At 36.6% G+C, this 18,142-nt stretch overlaps 1 protein-coding gene across 15 annotated transcripts in view; it reads right to left on the bottom strand.

Moving 5' to 3' along the window:
• The window catches only part of DMD (dystrophin), a 1,063,969-nt gene that overhangs the window by 791,053 nt on the left and 254,774 nt on the right, over nt 1-18,142 (bottom strand). For 11 of the 15 annotated variants that reach the window (XM_040530927.1, XM_040530935.1, XM_040530942.1 and 8 more), the window contains 2 exons: nt 2,898-3,079; nt 1,787-1,909 (listed from right to left, as the gene is read on the bottom strand). In XM_040530927.1, coding sequence (XP_040386861.1) covers nt 1,787-1,909; nt 2,898-3,079 — 305 coding nt within the window. The remainder of the gene's footprint in view (nt 1-1,786; nt 1,910-2,897; nt 3,080-18,142) is intronic. The other 4 variants (XM_040530986.1, XM_040530983.1, XM_040530994.1 and 1 more) reach the window with 1 other exon arrangement.

Raw genomic sequence — 18,142 nt, 5'->3', positions numbered from 1 at the left:
TTAACGGTAAAATTTGAAGGATAACGTTCAAAATCTTTGGAAAGAAGTCTCATTTATTTTTCTTCTGAGTTCCAGTTGGCTCATGCCTGGATTACAAAAATCTATTGGGACAATCTTCCCAATGAAAAACTTTAAAAACATCACCCAATTAAACACAATGACATTTAAGATAAATCTTAGCAGCTAAAACCTCTGGAGAGAAACTGCTGTAAAACTTGATAATTTCTATGCATGATCTTTGACTATCTTGGGGAAATGACAATATTCAAGTCCTGTGTGATGACAGTTTATAGCAATAGAACAAATGATTTGTACTTTTCAACAGACCAACATAGTGAAAATCTTGCTTTTCAGTGATAGCACCTAAGATACCTTTGAAACTGGCATATCACATTATAGAAAATCTACTATTTTTTTCCTTGGGTAACTAGATGGAAATGAGACAACTTTCTAAAGATCTGAAAACCGGAATGCAAGATGAGGATTGAATAATAAAACAACATTTTCTTAGCACATTTTGATAATTATTTTTTGAAGAATCAACTTTAATTATATGAGCTTATACATTATGTTTGATTGTAGGGATGTTGGCAAAAAAAAATCAGTTGCAACAAATGTAGCTCAATTAAAAAGCTCTATCATGACTTTTCATTTTTATGAATTATCAAGTTTAGTATTTAAGTAGAAGAAATCAATTATACCAGTTTTAAATGCCTTGTTTAAATGCTGTATTAATCACCACTGCAACACATTTGATGTTAGTATAATGTAACAGGGCTCATGCAGATGTATGCAGTATTCTTTCTTAGAATACTTAAAGGAAGTCATTATTCAGTAATGGCTGAATGTAATGACCTGTCACTTGAAGAGTAGATTCAGAAAATGTTGAATAAAAGTGTAAATTTGAAATATTTTTTTTTTGAGGTTAGACAGTATTAAGTCTCCACAGGAGAACTCACACTGTAGTGCCAAATAAGTACCTATCTTTTTTTTTTTTTTTACCTAAAAAATAATGAACATATCACACAATATTTGGCTCTCACACTTGTCAAATGTTACAAAAATCTAACTCCTGAAAGGCTCATTGTGAGGACTGTTTGAAACAAATTTCATTTAACTACTGAAGCTATTTAAAAGTAAGAAAAATAAAAATAAAACAAACACAAATCCCTACCCTGAATGTTGGCATGGTGCCATTTGTGATAAAATAACCAGCTGCTGTCATCTAATAGTCCAGGTCATATAAATAATATTAAATTTAATGTTTCCTTTCTCTTCTTTCCCAACTGTAGTAGTCTTCTGGAAAATATAGTTTTCTTTAAAAGTTATGCAGGGTGGGAAATGCAACAGAAAACAAATGGTTCTTGTTCTTCTATAATCAAACCTGAGACAAAAGTTTAATAACAATTATATGCCAATAAAGGTTGTGTTTGGTTTGTATTTTTAGTACTCTTTAAAGTCAATATACGTACTATTTTCAAAAACGAATAAAAAAAGGAAGCAGATAATTCTAAAATGGCATCAATCTTTGAATGTTGTTCATCCCCAGCAATCAGCATAACATCAATTGCCAGCCATGCTGAAATACACAGCAAAAAATAAACACTTAACAAATGCTTAAAAATGAAGAAAAAAAAAAAAAGGAAAAAGGAAAAAAAGAAGAAAAAGAAAAAACAAAATTGAAAAAGTGGGCCATCAAGATCAGATATAAGCAAAATGCACACACTTCATTCCAAGCAAAAGCTTAATAAAACAATTTTTAAAACAAATGGCAGTATTGACAGACCTGTGGAGGAACCTGCCTCCTTTTTTGGTCAGGGGATGTGACATACACAGCTTGTGCATATGCATAACTTTTGAACCGTGGTTTTGGAGAAGGTGAAGGTCCCTGGGGTACACTGACTGTAATCTATAAAAAATTAAAGGTGGAAAGAACAGGCATATGAATAGGAACACAGACTTTAGAATTAAACCAAGGATTTTAAGAGTAAATATAGGAAGGGCATCAGCAGTTATATTTTTCAAGGACAGTGCTAGTATTTACAGTCAAAATTGGGCTAATATTAAGGAAAGGAAAGCTCTCATTTAATTGACATCCCACCCCAAATGATACAAACTTTCAGGACTCGATCCCAGCAGAATACCAATATGAATTGAAGGTTCTTTATAACTAACCATGAAAGGCTGGAGAAAAAAAAAAAAAAAAAAAGTGATCTTGTCATAAATCCTGAATAAACAAAGCCAATACTCATCTGCTCACCATGAGCAGATGAGAATCCCAAAAGCAAGATAGAGACAAAATTCAGAACAAGGATACTAGGCCTAAAATCCACTAAACATTTAAATGGAGACTTTTGATTTCAGTCAAAAACATAACTGATACAGGAAGCATAATTAACTTCAGGGATTACGTGACTGTTCTGAGAGGCTGACAGTGAGCTGAGAACAAATAGTCTTAAAATACAAGTCAGTGTAAATGAAATACTAAAAAAAAAAGTAATTAAAAATGTGTCATGAATATGGAGAAACGGCAATATCTACTCTGTAAAAAAGGCAAAAGGGTCTCTAACATGTCTCTGTTTAAATGGAAAACCTCATCCAGGTTTTGTGTTCTTCCTTCCACATTCAAAACACCTAGTGCTGTAAAACAGAAGTACCAAGCAAATATTTCATTAAAAGTTACTTTTTAAACAGCTAAGTGCAAGGTGAAAAGCAATACAAAAGTACATTTCATGCAGACAAGTACATAGGACAGTCTTTACCACAAATATAACAGCCCATGGATTTTTTTGCTTTCTATTGGAGATCTAACATCAAACTCCTGGGGCACGTAAAGGAAATAACCACATTAGAGCAGCAAGATGAAAGCAGAAAAGAAGAGAGCAAGAACAACTCACTTCATGTGAAAAATGCTGTTGATGATGTACTTGAATGTGCTCCTCTCTGGTGACCCTTGAGTGCCGTGGCAGCATTTCCACCTCCCTGATGGCCTCCATGGTGACTTGCTGGGGTAGAACTTGGAAGAGGGAAGTCACGTACATTAAGATGGACTTCTTATCTGGACAGGCAGTTGCAATGTCTGGAAGGAAATTAACATACATTATTTCAGTTTCCACATTAGACACTGTGCATGAGAAAATAGCCAATCAGCTTCATGGAAAGTTGATAGACTAATGGGTGATCTATTGTCCATGTGTGTTCTCTAGAGACTAATTAGAACCTTACAACCAGTTTTAAAATTAGAGACCAAACTTGCATACCAATAAGGAGGAGCCAAATTTTAAAATGGTAATTTTGTTTTCTCATTCAACATGAAATTTCCTCCTGTATTTGTTTAGTCAAAATGCACACAGTATGCAATTTGACAGCACGATCCTCGTTAAACAGGACAAGACATAGGAAAAGCTGCGTTTTCTTCTGATGTACAAATATTGATTTTTTTTTTAAAGGACAATCTCATTTTCATTTTCAAAATTGTGCTTTGTATGTTCTCTTCGTATCATTTAATCATTAGAAGCAAGTTATACAGGAAAAAAAAAAAAAAGATTTATCTAGAAAGCATGTTCACCCAAAACAAGTAGTGAAGCCAACCGCTAATATAACTACATAGCTCTTATATTCTGCACAGTCTTATATTCTTCCTGAAGCCCATTAATGACACCTAAGGAACATTGTATCCACAGACATTACAATACATATTAGAACAACTCTATTAAAAGGGTACCTATAAACTCTGTGTGGACTATAGCAGTAAGTACAAGAAACTTTACAGGAACACAAAGGTGATTTCATTTTTTTTCACATACTCATTATATATATATATATATATATATTTATACATACATATATATTTATACATACATATATATATATATATGTAATCATGAAATGTGTTTGGTCTGAGTCAACATTTGCTGTGATTTAACCTCAGTAGGCAGCTAAGCGTCGCAGAGCAGCTTGCTCACTACTCACCCCACACCCAGCTGGATGAAGGGAAGAGAATCAGAAGAGCAAAAAGTTAGAAAACTTGTGGGTTGAGATTAAGATAGTTTAATAAGAAAGAAAAAGAAAATCAGAAAAGAAAAAACACAACCAAAGGGAAAAAAACAAGTGATATACAACACAATTGTTCACCACCAGTTAACTGATGCCCAGTCAGTCCCTGAGCAATGGTAGCCCCCCAGCCAACTCCCCCCAGTTTTATTGCTGAGCATGGTGCCATATGGTATGGCATATCCCTTTGGTCAGTTGGGATCAGCCGTCCCAGATACGTCCGCACGTTCCCAGCTTCTTCTGCACCCCCAGCCTACTCACTAGCCGGCAGCTTGGGAAAAGGATAGACTTTGACTCTGTGCAAGCACTGATCTGCAACAACTAACATATCTGTGTATTGTCAGCACTATTCCACTACAAATCCAAAACATAAAACCATTCAAGCAACCAAACCAGCACAACATGTCAATAACAATTTGTAAAATCAAAACAAAACAAAAGCATGTAAGTTACACAGTAGTTCTTTGAAGGAGTTCTTTTGTTATTTGGCATAAAAGTTTACCTCCCATACTTTGTCTAGTGAATCAAATGTAAAAAGACTGTTGTACAAGAAATTTATCATTAATTCCATACATGCTTAACGTAAGTGCTAGCAGAAACACAAGAGCTCTGAGTTTTTACTGTACAGGTTGCCTCAGAGAGGCTGTGGAGTCTCTCCCTCCTTGGAGGTCTTCAAAAGCCACCTGGACACGTCCCTGGGCAACCTGCTCTGGGTGTCCCTGCTTGAGCAGGGAGTTGGACCAGACAACCTCCATAGGTTCCTTGCCACCTAAACCATTCTTTCATTCTGTGAAATCAATTTTGGTTTAGCTAAGACTTCAGTACAGAAAAAAAATAAATAAAGTAATTAACGTATTCTTGCAGACTCAATAATACATCTCATTCTCTCTTCCCAGAATGCAGAATACTCCACTTATATTTGGAAACCAACAGAAGATACCTGGTCCTACAGGTACGTCCTATCAGTATTTTTGGTTTCAATTTCGGACTTATCTTTAAATCTTTCTAAATTATAAAAGAAATTTGAAAACTTAATTCTACATAGAAGTGGCTGGAAAAAATGGCACAGTTCCCAACCCCCCCCACCTCCTTGCCCCCCTGTCCCTCCCCCCATCTTATTATTTCAATAATATCACAGTATACAGAATATGTTCATTTTAAAATATACATGACATAGGCTTCACTTCTATGACACTGTTTCAGTGCTGGAAGTATTCTGCTGTGACCACTATCTTGTCTTCTCATTAATATTTTAAACAAAAAGTGTTTAGTTCTCCTCAGTGTTTACTTGTAATTGATGCTTACAAGAATATCCATGTCTTTATAAATACAGCGGTATACTCTGAAGGAGAACAAACATTTGTGCCAGCTGTGATTCTTCCATTTGTTGTTCATTATTTTCCATTTCAGCTGTTCTAGCAATCAGATAGGTAAATAGCTTATTTATGTACACAACTACCTCACACAATAAATAAAGCAAATATCTTACAAACAACATACATGCCAAAAAATATTTTCCTATTCTGACAAATAAAAAGCAGCTGTCAGAATCCACATATAAATAGGAAAAAAAATTAATTACAACAAATAGCTAAATGAACATTGTTACAAAGCGTAGAATTTCAAGCTGGGTCTGCAAATTTTTCTTTGAAGGCTCTTAAATTATTGGATCTAAAAAGATTTCTGTTGTCCTGTGGTATGCCTCTGCCTTCATTTTTTTTTTCTGTCTCCTAGTCTAATATATTCTCTTTATCACCTGTTAGTCTGATAGATATTTGAAATCCTAGCAGGTAGACAGAGAATAAATTTAAGATTATGCACTTTCTTGCAAGAAAAATCACCAGTTCTTTGGTAATAAATCTGCTCTCATTTCTGGGGGAAAAATTTGCCAAGCTAACCTACACCCTCTAAAAACTAATCCCCCATTCTCAGAAAACACTGAAGATGCTTTAAAAATAAATAAATAAATAAAATTATGTAAACTATGCTATTATTCAGATTGTAGTTTTGAAAGAAAAAGTAAAAACAAACAAAAAAAGAATTATCATGGATTTTTTTTCAAAAACAAGGTATCTTCCCTAAATTCAATTCAGAATCATCACTTAGTATTTCATCCATTTTCTTGGCAGTGATCACCCACAATAGGATTTAAAAGAATAAATTCAAAAGAATAGAAACAAAGTAGGCCAGAAGTCAAAAAAGAATTTAAAATGGGAAGTCTTGTAACCTTAACAAAAATTATACTATTAACACATTCATCAATCAAGAATCTTAAAGTCTTTGGAGAGCTCTGAAAGCCATTCCACTACCTTAACAAGGCAGTTGTACTGAAGTATTGGAAAAATATTCAGCATGAATTGCCAGTTGTTATTGAGAGGAATCTTCTGTTTTTGAAAAGTTTATGCTGGCAGATTAATATTATTTAAAAGAAAACTGTGAGTATTTAGTACTTAAACTGAGATATGTTACATGAAGCACTTGGATGGGATCCACTTCACTAAGAGAGGCATGTCTTTTCTAACGGGATGGCCAACCTAGTAAGGGGGGCTTTAAACTAGGAAGGATGTGGAAAGAGGAGAGTTACAGGGACAAGGTAGGCAGCAAAAAAGCAGCTTAACTTGGGACACCTCCAGCAGGTGCACACAACCAGGGAAGCGAGGACAGGACATGACTATGGAGGATTCTATTGCATCCCTCCTGGGAAACCTGTAGGTTCAATCACCTCCCTGAAATGTTTGTACAGCAATGCGTGTATGTAGCATGGGAAGAATTGGAGATTTGTGTGTGGTCACAACAGATCTCATCGCAATTACAGAAACGTGGTGACTGGAATGCTGCCATGGAAGACTACATACTTTATAGAAAAGACAGGCCAGGAAGGCAAGGTGGTGGAGTTGCTCTTTATGTGAGAGAGGAACTAGAATTTATCAAGCTCTGCCTAGGGGTTGATGAAGAGTGATTTTAGAGTTTATGGATGAGGATTAAAGGGCAGGCTTCCATGACTGACACTGTTGTGGGTATTTCAGGCCACCTGATCAGGAATAGGAAGTAGATGAAGCCTTCTACAGACAGCTGGAAGTAGCCTCACAAGCACAAGATCTGGTTCTCAGAGTGGAATTCAACCACCCTGACATCTTCTGGAAAGACCACAGAGCTAGGCAGAAACAGTCCAGGATGTTCCCACAGAGCATGATGCTAACTTTTTGACACAGGTGGTTGAGGAGCCAACAATGAGAGGTGGGCCACTGGACCTCACGATAACAAAATAATAAGGGCTGGTTGCGGATGTGAAGGTTGGGGGCAGCCTTGCCTGCAGTAACCATGAGATAGTGTTCAGGATCTTGCGAGGAGGAAGCAGGGCAAAAAGTAGGTTTGTGACCCTGGGCTTCAGGAGAGAAAACTTTGGCCTCTTCAGAGACCTACTTGGAGAAATCCCATGGGTTAGGGCCCTAGAAGGAAAGGGGGTCCAGGAGAGCTGGTCATTATTCAAGTATCACTTCCTCCAAGCTCAAGATCGATGTATCTCTATGAATGAAAAGGCAAACAAACAGAGCAGGAGATGTGCATGAATAAGCAAGGAGCTCCTGGCAAAACTCAAATAGAACAAGAAAGCGCACAGCATGTGGAAAAAGGGACAGGCCACTTAGGAGGAATATAGAGACATTGTCAGAATACACAGGGATGCAGTAAGGAACGCTAAGGCCCATTTGGAATTGAATCTGGCAAGTGATGTCGAGGACAACGAGAAGAGCTTCTTCAAATACATCAATAGCAAAAGGAAGACTAGGGAAAATGTAGGCCCCCTGCTGAATGGGGCAGGTGCCCTGGTGACAAAGGACACAGAGAAGGCAGACTTGCTGAATGCTTTCTTTGCTTCTGTCTTCACTGCTAAGACCAGCCCTCAGGAATCTCAGATCCTAGAGACGAGAGGAAGTCTGGAGAAAGGAGGACTGGTTAATTTAGGCAAACCTGACACCCACAAATCCATGGACCCCAATGGGGTGCACCCATGAGTGCTGAGAGAGCTGGTGGATGTTATTGCTAGGCCACTCTATCATCTTTGGAAGGTCATGAAGAACAGAACAGGTGCCTGAGGTATGGAAGAAAGCCAATGTCATGCTGGTCTTCAAAAAAGGCAAGGAGGACCCATGAAACTATAGGACAGTCAGTTTCACCTCCATCCCTGGAAAGGTGATGGAACAGCTCATCCTGGAGGTCACCTCCAAGCACATGGAGGCTAAAAAGGTGATCAGGAGTAGTCAGCGTGCATTCACCAAGCGGAAATCATCCTTAACTAATCTGATAGCCTTCTATGATGGGATGACTGGCTGGGTAGATGAGGGGAGAGTAGTGGATGTTTTCTACCTTGATTTCAGCAAGACTTTCGACACTGTCTCCCATAACATCCTCATAGGCAAGATCAGGAAGTGTGGGATGAAAGAGTGGACAGTAGTGTGGACTGAGAAGTGGCTGGATGGCAGACCTCAGAAGGTTGTGCTCAACAGCACGGTCTAGTTGGAGGTCTGCAGCTAGTGGTGTTCCCCAGGGGTCACTACTTGGTCCAGTCCTGTTCAACTTATTCATCAATGACCTGAATGACGGAATAGAGTGCACACTCAGCAAGTTTGCTGATGACACAAAACTGGAAGGAGTGGCTAATACACCACAGGGCTGTGCTGTTATTCAGAGGGACCTGGACAGGCTGAAAAGTTGGGCAGTGAGGAACCTCACGAAGTTCAACAAAGGCAAGTGTAAGATCCTTCGCCTAGGAAGGAATAACCCCATACACCAGTACAGGTTGGGGGCTAATCAGCTGGAAAGCAGTTCTGCAGAGAAGGACCTGGGAGGCCTGGTGGACAGCAGGCTGACCATGAGTCACCAACATGCCCTTGTGGCCAAGAAGGCCATCAGTATCCTGGGGTGCATTAAGAAGACTGTGCCAGCAGTTCGAGGGAGGTGATCCTCCCCCGCTACTCAGCCCTGGTGAAGCCACACCTGGAACTATTCAGTTCTGGGCTTCACAGTACAAGGGGGACGTGGAACTACTAGAGCGAGTCCAGCAGAGAGCTCAGGGACTGGAGCATCTGTCATATGAGGAGAGGCTGAGAGAGCTGGGCCTGTTTAGCTTGAAGAAAAGAAGGCTGAGGGGATCTTATCAATGTTTATAAATATGTGAGGGGAGGTTGTCAAGAAGATGAGGTCAGACTCTTTTCAGTTGTGACCAGTGACAGGCCGAGAGGCAATGGGCACAAACAGAAGCACAGGAAGTTCCATCTGAATATGAGAGGTCACTTATTTACTGTGACGGTGACAGAGTACTGGAACAGGTTGCCCAGAGAGGCTGTGGAGTCTCCTTCTCTAGAGATATTCAAAACCCACCTGGATATCATCCTGTGCAACGTGCTCTATATGGCCCCGTTTAGCAGTGGGGTTGGGCAAGATGATCTCGAGAGCTCCCTTCCAACCTCAAACATTCTGTGATTCCTTAAGCACCTTCTATATAAAGAAAAGAAACTACTTTGTTGGATACAGAGCAAGGCCCTGAGTTTACATACTTCTTCAAGCAGAGCATTCTCACTCTCTGACTAAAGATGTCTGGAAACTACCTTCTCCAGGGAAGGTCTCCAGAAAACAGCCTCCCTCTTATCCTCCCCCACATCCACCATGTCTTTGTCTAGACAGTCCATTTGAAAAAGTCAAGAGAAGTAAAACAAAACACTTGCTGCTTCTAAAATACAGGCTGAAAAACCTGTCTGATATGAGAGAAACACCAGAAAAGCTAAATTCCACCACACATTTTCATTTCTGTGACATTCTGTTCATCTGGAGTTATAGTTACTTGGCTAACGAGTCCCAGAGGAGCAGGAGGAATCAGGTTTCACCATAGAACATTAAAACTGTGAAATAATCAGCAATCCACCCTTGATTAAGTGCTGTTGCCTTTAAAGGGATATTATTTGTTTTATTCAGAAAACAATTTGCCCAATAGAAGTTCACTATAGCTTGATTTTTATTAGCAAATTTCCTTCATTTTCCAGTGAGCATAATTACAAGCCTAAACAATTTACTTCAGTTTTGTTGACTGTTGAGGATGGATAACTACAATTAACCTGAATGTTTTGAAAGTGGTTCTTCTCTGTAGGATACAGTGCCAAAAACGCAAATAAATAAATAAATAACATTAAAATGTAAGAATGGTTAAATAAAAATAAAACTCTTCAAAAAGTGATCCACCAGCCAGCTTATATAAACTTTCCAGTTCATATGTGGTTATTCCTTCCCAACTTATGTTCTGTCAAGAAGCAGTTCCCTGCCAAAATTTAGAGTTCCAGTGGAAAGAAGCACTTTTAAGAGGTAAATGAAATTGAGGATGACATAAATACCTAAACAAGCTCCTGTATTGTATGTGTACTGCACACAACTACCAACAAGAAAAAAATCCCACAGTTTATAATATGGTATTATATTATGTACATACAGCCACACAGAGTGCAAAGTGAAAAGATTCATCCAAATATTGCTTCCAAGTTTCAGATGCATGTTTACTTATAAATAGCATACCCCTTCCCATTCCTTAATATTTTGCTTTCTCAAAGCTATGACCAAATAACTCTGACATTATTTGTGCTGATTCTACTCGGCTTTTGCATCAAACTAGTAGCCAAGTAACTTTGAAAGAAGAAAGCTTAAGCGTCTGCTGTGTTGCCAGAGAGTTTGTATTACTATACATAAATTGCTGTTGTGGTTTCTCTTACATTTGAGAGACAAATTCTGAAACATACTTTACCTAATACAGTGCTGAGAAGCAAGATAAGGCTTGAGCCCTAAAAATACAAGAAATCCTTTGCCCTGAACAAATGTATGTAGGATTTTCAGATAATCATAATGTAGGAAAAAAATAAAACTGCAACTTTTAAATCCTATACACTGCCTAACGCTACTGGCTTCCATGACAGCAATAACAAAAAAAAAATCTTCCAAATATTTTAATATTACTTGCTGATGTCCCCCAAGACATTTTGGAAACTGTACTTAAAAAAAAAAAAAAAAAAAAGCCCTCTCTTCCATAACACTGAAGGAGACTCTCAAGGTTGATTTTTTGAATTTTCAGAGATTATACAGCTTTGTTTCCTGAAAAAGAGAGGCTTGTTTTATTTCCTCCCTTCAATCAAAAAGTTTTTATTTAAAGGCTTATTAACAATATTGACACAAAACTAACTTTTTATTAGAATTTCTGAAAACAATACTACTATCTCAATATGCAGCTGTTTAGAAAGTACTTAAAAGATGTACAACAGATAAGAATTGAAGAAGCTATTAGATTGTTGAGATAAACAGAATCTATCGTAAAATATTAGTTTCTACAACGTAAACTCATCGCATAGGGATTTGAGTCTTGCAACGTTTGTATAGAAACTCCCACTGCAGCATCAGCCTCAACTGAAGTATCTAAAATAAGGACAAAATTTAAAAATATATGCCTATTAAACAGGACACTAATGACAGTTAACTAAAAACTAAGAACCAATGAAAAAAACCTTTTGAGTCCCATCTTAATGTGAAAGATGAAGTCACAGATTTGGCTGCACTGGTTCAATTTTATTGGCAAGGCTCTATCATACAGTTCTGTGTATTCCATTCCGCGCTAGTACTAAGAGTGAATTCAAGTCCTCTTCGCAGAGAAGTAATTAACTCATTTAGTCTGCAATCTTACAAAACATTTTGCTGTTGGTGGTGGGTTTTCTGTTTTTTGTTTTTAAAAATAGTAAAACTGAATGGCTCCACTTCTTTCCAGTGATATAGACATGCAAAGTACTATCTGAAACAGGACTAACCAAAAGTCAGATTTTTGAAAGGCTGTTAAGTGTCCTACATGAATAAGCATGCAGATCAAAGTATTGTTTTGCAGAATAAAATTCACAGTTTGCAAAAGGAACTGGTATTAGAAGGCACAAAATGCATATAAAGACTTGAAGTGACAGTGGAAACTTGGAGGACAGACAACCGGTGACCTACTCATTTTGTTCCACCATTCATTTTGTTCTTATTTGTAGATTTGAATATCTATTCACCTAAAACTAGGTTTGAAACTCCCTCAAGAAAAATCCATTAAAATTTCAACAGACTTTTCCTTCAGAAAGTAAACATTTTAAACATTATGACCTACAGAATACCTTCAAAATGCTGACCACAGTCATGTTTTGTAGGCTCTGTTGAACAAGCTCACAACAACAGCATGAAGAAAATCTTTGCAGAAGTTTAGCACATTTGTGTTTACCTTTCACAATTATGAAGATAGCTTAGGATCTGTGGGAATGAAGTGCTGTGGAATTCAAGTATATCTGGTATTAAAAAATTCAGTGGCAGAGAATACTTTAAATTCATCTGAATGTCTGTTCTGATTTGCTGCATAAGTGCAAAGGAATCTCGAACTGATATGCAAGTACTGTCCTGGTTGAGTGAACTTGACAATACCTCTGGTTTTGAAATCTGAAAAATCAGACCTACACCTATGCTGAGCAGTTAAGGTGATCTATATTTTTCTTTAGTTTTGTTACAGTGTTAGACATTTATTCAGTAACACCGTAACTTCTGTACCTTAAACTATATCTAGCGTACGCAGCTTCTTAGCAGTAAAGGATAAAGATAGAAAAAAATAAAGTAAAAATTGCAATGCAACAAAATATTAGTTTGATGAAATAGGGTTACATCTCTTAATATTTTAACATATATGAAGTTTATTAATATTTTTGTTAGTGAGAAAAAATGGTAAGATTTTAATGGCAGCGAGTGTAGCTATAATAATTTTGCTGAGATAACAAGTAAAAGGCAATATTTAATTTTCTTGTAATAAACACTGATGTACATTGCTGAAAGCTGCAGTTCGGTTACTCAAAACCCTCAACTGCAAAGGTGGGGGGGGGGCACAGTTCCAACTATGCCCTACTGAAAAGTCCTGAAAATAAAGATCAAAATAATTATCCCGAATGATAGCTGGAGTCAGGAATAGTGTACAAAAAGGTAAGATTAGCAGGCACCTAAACAGTAATTTTGCTAAGGATATTTGAGAAATCAAAACAAATGGGCTGTTCCAAAATATTGTACATTTGCCATTTTTCTTTTATAAATGCTTAAGCTAGAAAAGTTTTTTACTTAGGCATTGCTTATGTCAATCCCTGCCAAAGGTATATCACTCAGCATTAAAAATAGGACAACAATACTCAAAGACTGAAATGATATTTCTGCTATAGAATTTCATAAAACATTCTGTAGTTATTCTCCAAAAGCTAGACAGTAGCAATTCCATTTGATTCCAGATTATCAATTAATGGAGTATTAGGAACATTTTGCCTAACTGGATTGGCTGTTAACACACATAAAAAGTAAAAATATTACTGTTGTACAACTATTATCTTAAGAAATTTAACTCCAACCACTCCACCTGTTTACATGCTGCAAAATTACATGGAAAATGCAATTGTGCTGATTCTGTGTTTGCAAGATTTGTGACATGCTATGGAAGAACTTGAAGAGCTGCATCAGTAATGTCACTCATTCTTTTCCCCTCTAGATCCTCAAGGACAACTGGTTTTGTATGAAATTTGAGAAAAGCAAACGGGAAAAGAAATAACAAAAAATGCCAAAGATAGACAACTGGATATAATAAAAACAAAGCTGTTCCTATTTTTTTTTAATCGATGTATTTACTTACTTATTTATTTAAGTAGCAGAATGTTTAAAGAGTGTAGCTACATTTTCATGCAGAAAAAAATCCATACTTCAGGTCAAATGTGAAAAACTGCTTAAATCTCTATCCCCTCCCCTCCCCCCAGACTCATCCTCCTTAAAAAAGATTTATATGTATTATGCACCACAGTACAAATGAAATTACCTGTTTTTCATTATTTTAGGCCAGGGTACTGTTTACAAATATAATGCACATTTTTTTTTATATTTAATAGATCTTACTTTCACAAGATATGTACATTTGTTTAATTAAAACCAAAAAAAATCAAATTATCTTTCAGTATCGTTGCAAGACACTAGAGAACATTATTAACTAGTACGTTTTGGTTACATATTGAAAATCTAACAAAATTCCATCAGGAATTAATCCGTAAAAATTGTTTTGATGTCAAGTTTTAAATTTGAAGAGTAGGTTTCTTGCTGATTGTCACTAGATGCGTTACTCCTGCACCTAAATGAAGACTAGTCACTTAGTTAACATTGGCTCTTATATGCATGACTCGCACACTGTATGTATCATAATGACAAATGAGGTCTTTAAAAAGTTAGCTGTAACAGACACAAAAAGTCTAGCTCCTCTTTGTAAGAACATACAATTTGTAAAAATAAATCTTTAAAAAATAGTTGAAACACAAATGATTCACTTTGGTATATAATCATAAATACTTCTACTTCAAAACGTTAAAAAAATAGTAATTTATTGTAAATGAAATAGGAGAAGGATTTCTAACTTTAATGGGATTATAACTCTAAGAATACAGAAAGTATATTAATGTGCTGATTTTTTTTTCCATTAGGTTAATCATGAGGAAAAACAATCTAAAATATGTCATGCTAATAATTTTTAAAAATGAAAGTTTTGATCCAATGTTTATTAACTGTATGCGTTCTGTCCACCAGCAAGTTGTTCAAACAGTTGTTTAGTAATTTGAAAAGAAAAGCCCTAAATGTAATTATCTGAGGGAAAAGAACTGTTCACAACGGACAATCAGAACATCTCAAGCCCATAAATCAATTCTAAGGCATTTAATACTTTTCCAGCTAGAAACATCTGCTCATGTTTTGCATAAAAGTAGGCTTCTACTAGCATTTCTGGCGTGTTGTCATCTATGTAGTATGGAAAAATACATTTTGCAAATGTAAATTCTTTTTTTCTTTTTTGACCACTGGCAGATCTTGAATTAGAGCCATGCTGAGTCTATTAGGCCCCATACTGTGGTGCCATTCTGCTTGGGGCACGGTAAGCTCCAGTCTCTTATCCTCCCTTCACTTCACAGTCAAGCTGTTAAATACATTCAAGAGAGATACAGGTTAATACAACTCCTAGCAACAGCTTATGTGACTGTGACATGGTAATCAGTTTTGAGGTAACAATATGTTTTGAGGTAACCTGTTCTACATTTTATTCTAATCTTTTTCATTGTCCTGTTCTTTTTGTTTGTTTTTTTTTCTTAGTGAAAAGATTCCACTAGTATATTTTTGCTTTTGTGTCCTGTACAATGTTTTCTGTATAGCATTTTACTGTGGTTTCCATCTTAACTGTTAAATAAATAGATTTTTTTTTTTCCCCTCTCAAATCATCTCTAGTAAACCAGTTACCAAACAGAACATCTGTCATCTGGTGGGGAGTAAGGTGAGGGGAAGGTGCAGATAGGAGAAAATAGACATCTAATTGCTTCAACAGAATCTGTAAAGGTTCAGAATACAGAGTCCTCCTTGACTGTATGCCAATGATCCATATGTGAAGTGTCAAGAACATTTCAGGATGCGAATGAATACTGGAGCAACGATATGAATAAAAATGAGAACTTGTTTTGAGAAACCCAAAGTAAATGCAATTCAATATGTTGCTAGCATTGGAGAAGTAGTGAAATAATCAAGAGTAAAGCAAGGTATTTTGAAAGCAATACATACTGGAAAGACTGATAAATCAACGTTTTAGTAGCTCTATTTAAACAGGCAACAGAAGGTGGCTTGCCTATTTTAGTCAATGTAAGCCACAGTCTAACAGAGTAAAAGTAAGCGTACGTGACACTGACAAGTCTGAAGCAGCATCCAAGACCCTAAAGAAAACTGAAAATGCTACAGCTCTGTTAAGCCAATCTGGATTTGAGGATATTATAACTACAATACCTACTTCTGCAAACTGGAATAGGTGTATGCACTGCAACAAGAGTCGACAGATGTGACTGGGATTCCAATTTGTATATTATGCATATGTCAAATAAACATTAAAATATATATAGCAGGTCTCAAATCTACAGTGGGATATATCAAATTTTATATATCACAAGAAAACCATAATTATTAGAACTTCAGATTCTAACTGATTATTAGAGTGTGTTTGGTATTATCTAGCAGCACTGTAATGCTTTGCTGTGTGCCTGAACAGATGCACTCCTACGTAGTATTGCACCAGTTTCTTGATGAAAGAATCCAAGTGTCCCGAGATAACAGGAAAAGCACATCCTGAAGGAAAGACCTGCATGGGGTTACTGAAATCAGTTCGGCAGTACTGGCTCATTTATTAAACCTGTTTCTGTCTTCACTGTTAAGAAGTTTTCTCACATTTTTTCTCAGTTCATATGTATTCATTTTCTCTGTGGTCTTCTCTCCTAGAAGCAAGTCGATAACATGATTCCAGTATTCAGACAGATAATTCCAGCTATGATTTATGACAATAGCTGCATAGAAGCAACTGAGAAAAAGAATTGCAACCTTGTAGTGGATGCCTTTATTAAATAACACTAACTGATTACCTACAGATGTTGAAGAAAGCATGGGAAAGACCATGTGGACAGCCTTGCACTGCTAGCCTTGAGCTGTTTCCATCTCTGAGCTGAAAAGAAACAACTAGAGATGGAAGCTCCCTGAAAGCTCCTCCTTGCTCTTGTTAAAATAAGCATAACAAAACTAAGGTAACCTGTAATAATCACTTCAGCACATAATAGGAGTACACGAATAAATGGGGAAAATGATAGCAATAAATGAACACAGAAGATTGAGTAACAGCACTTTCAAGAGCTACAAAGTACGCAGTACGGAGCCTAGTTTCCCAACTCAACTGTCTACAAACTCTTCTTAATCTTATCTCCAATTGCCTCTCCCTTCCACAATGACTTAATTACACTTAAAAAAAAAAAAAAAAAGCTGTGGCTGTTCATATTACTGAGAAAAAACAGATTTTTCAGAGAGGTGAAAGCATGTATTCTGTGGGATAAGATGGGTACTAAAAATATACTTTAACCCCAATAGTATAGTTAATCTATGTAAATAAAACATATATATATATATATATATAAAATGATAAATAACAGTGAAATCTCCCTTTCATGCTTGCCTCCCCCAAAAGATTATCAAATATTTTTAACACTTTAAATACCTTGTCCTCTAGTCCATGACAATACATTAGGAACTATGTAGGCATTGTAACAGTTCATAAACATAATGGTTGCCCGTATGGCAGACTTAAAGGCAGGTTTTTGCATCTGTTTGGACTCAACAATTGAATTTAGAGACTTTGAGGATCAAAGCTGATAAAACTAGTCAGTAGATATTTTAACTAAGGAAAGGAGAAGAAAAGTTTATTATTTGATTAGACAACAGCTTTAAGTCATGAAGGTGATACAGCCATGGAGGACTGCAAATTTTGATCCAAAAACTTATTATTTCTTTTACCAATATAAATTTTGGGTGACACTGAATAGAACCACCCTTCAAATTATGTGGTAATGCCAGTATAAAACTATGCACAGCTTCTTTAAAGGCCTAAGTGGTGCATGCCCAGTGAGCTAATGCAGACATAGTACACGAGATCAGATGCAGGAAGAACTGACGCATGCTGTGATACTCACAAAATTATGCTGGTCAAACTTTATAGGACAGCTACAACTACAGCAAATGCATATGGTATTCTATGTAACACGATCTCCTGAAAATACCTTATACTTCTCAGTCTCCAAGGAGCCAGAGAGAACACAGCCTTAAAATATGGGACTTATTTTCAAAAATCAATTTCAGAAGACAAACCTGACTCCCCTTCAAGAAACACAATATCGATTTTATTGCACAAGGCAATAAAAGAACAAGGCAATTAATAAGAACTGATCTGGAATTCTATGTCCAGTTTTGATGAGACGTTCAAAAATGATAGTGGAACAAGTAGCGGAAAAGAAAATTTATTATCTTAAGTGGGAGACAATGTAAAGAAGTTTGAAAGCTTAGCCTAACAAAGGCTGAATGCAGATGTGACTGTACTTTATGAATATACCATGGCATAAAAACAATCAGAATAAAAAGCAACATCAAGCTCAGGGATGATGGTGGCACAGGAGTAAATGAG

Source organism: Cygnus olor, chromosome 1, assembly GCF_009769625.2.
Source record: "Cygnus olor isolate bCygOlo1 chromosome 1, bCygOlo1.pri.v2, whole genome shotgun sequence".
Lineage (NCBI taxonomy): Eukaryota > Metazoa > Chordata > Aves > Anseriformes > Anatidae > Cygnus > Cygnus olor.
The sequence above is the reverse complement of the archived record's forward strand: the minus strand, read 5'-3'. Positions and strand labels throughout refer to the sequence as shown.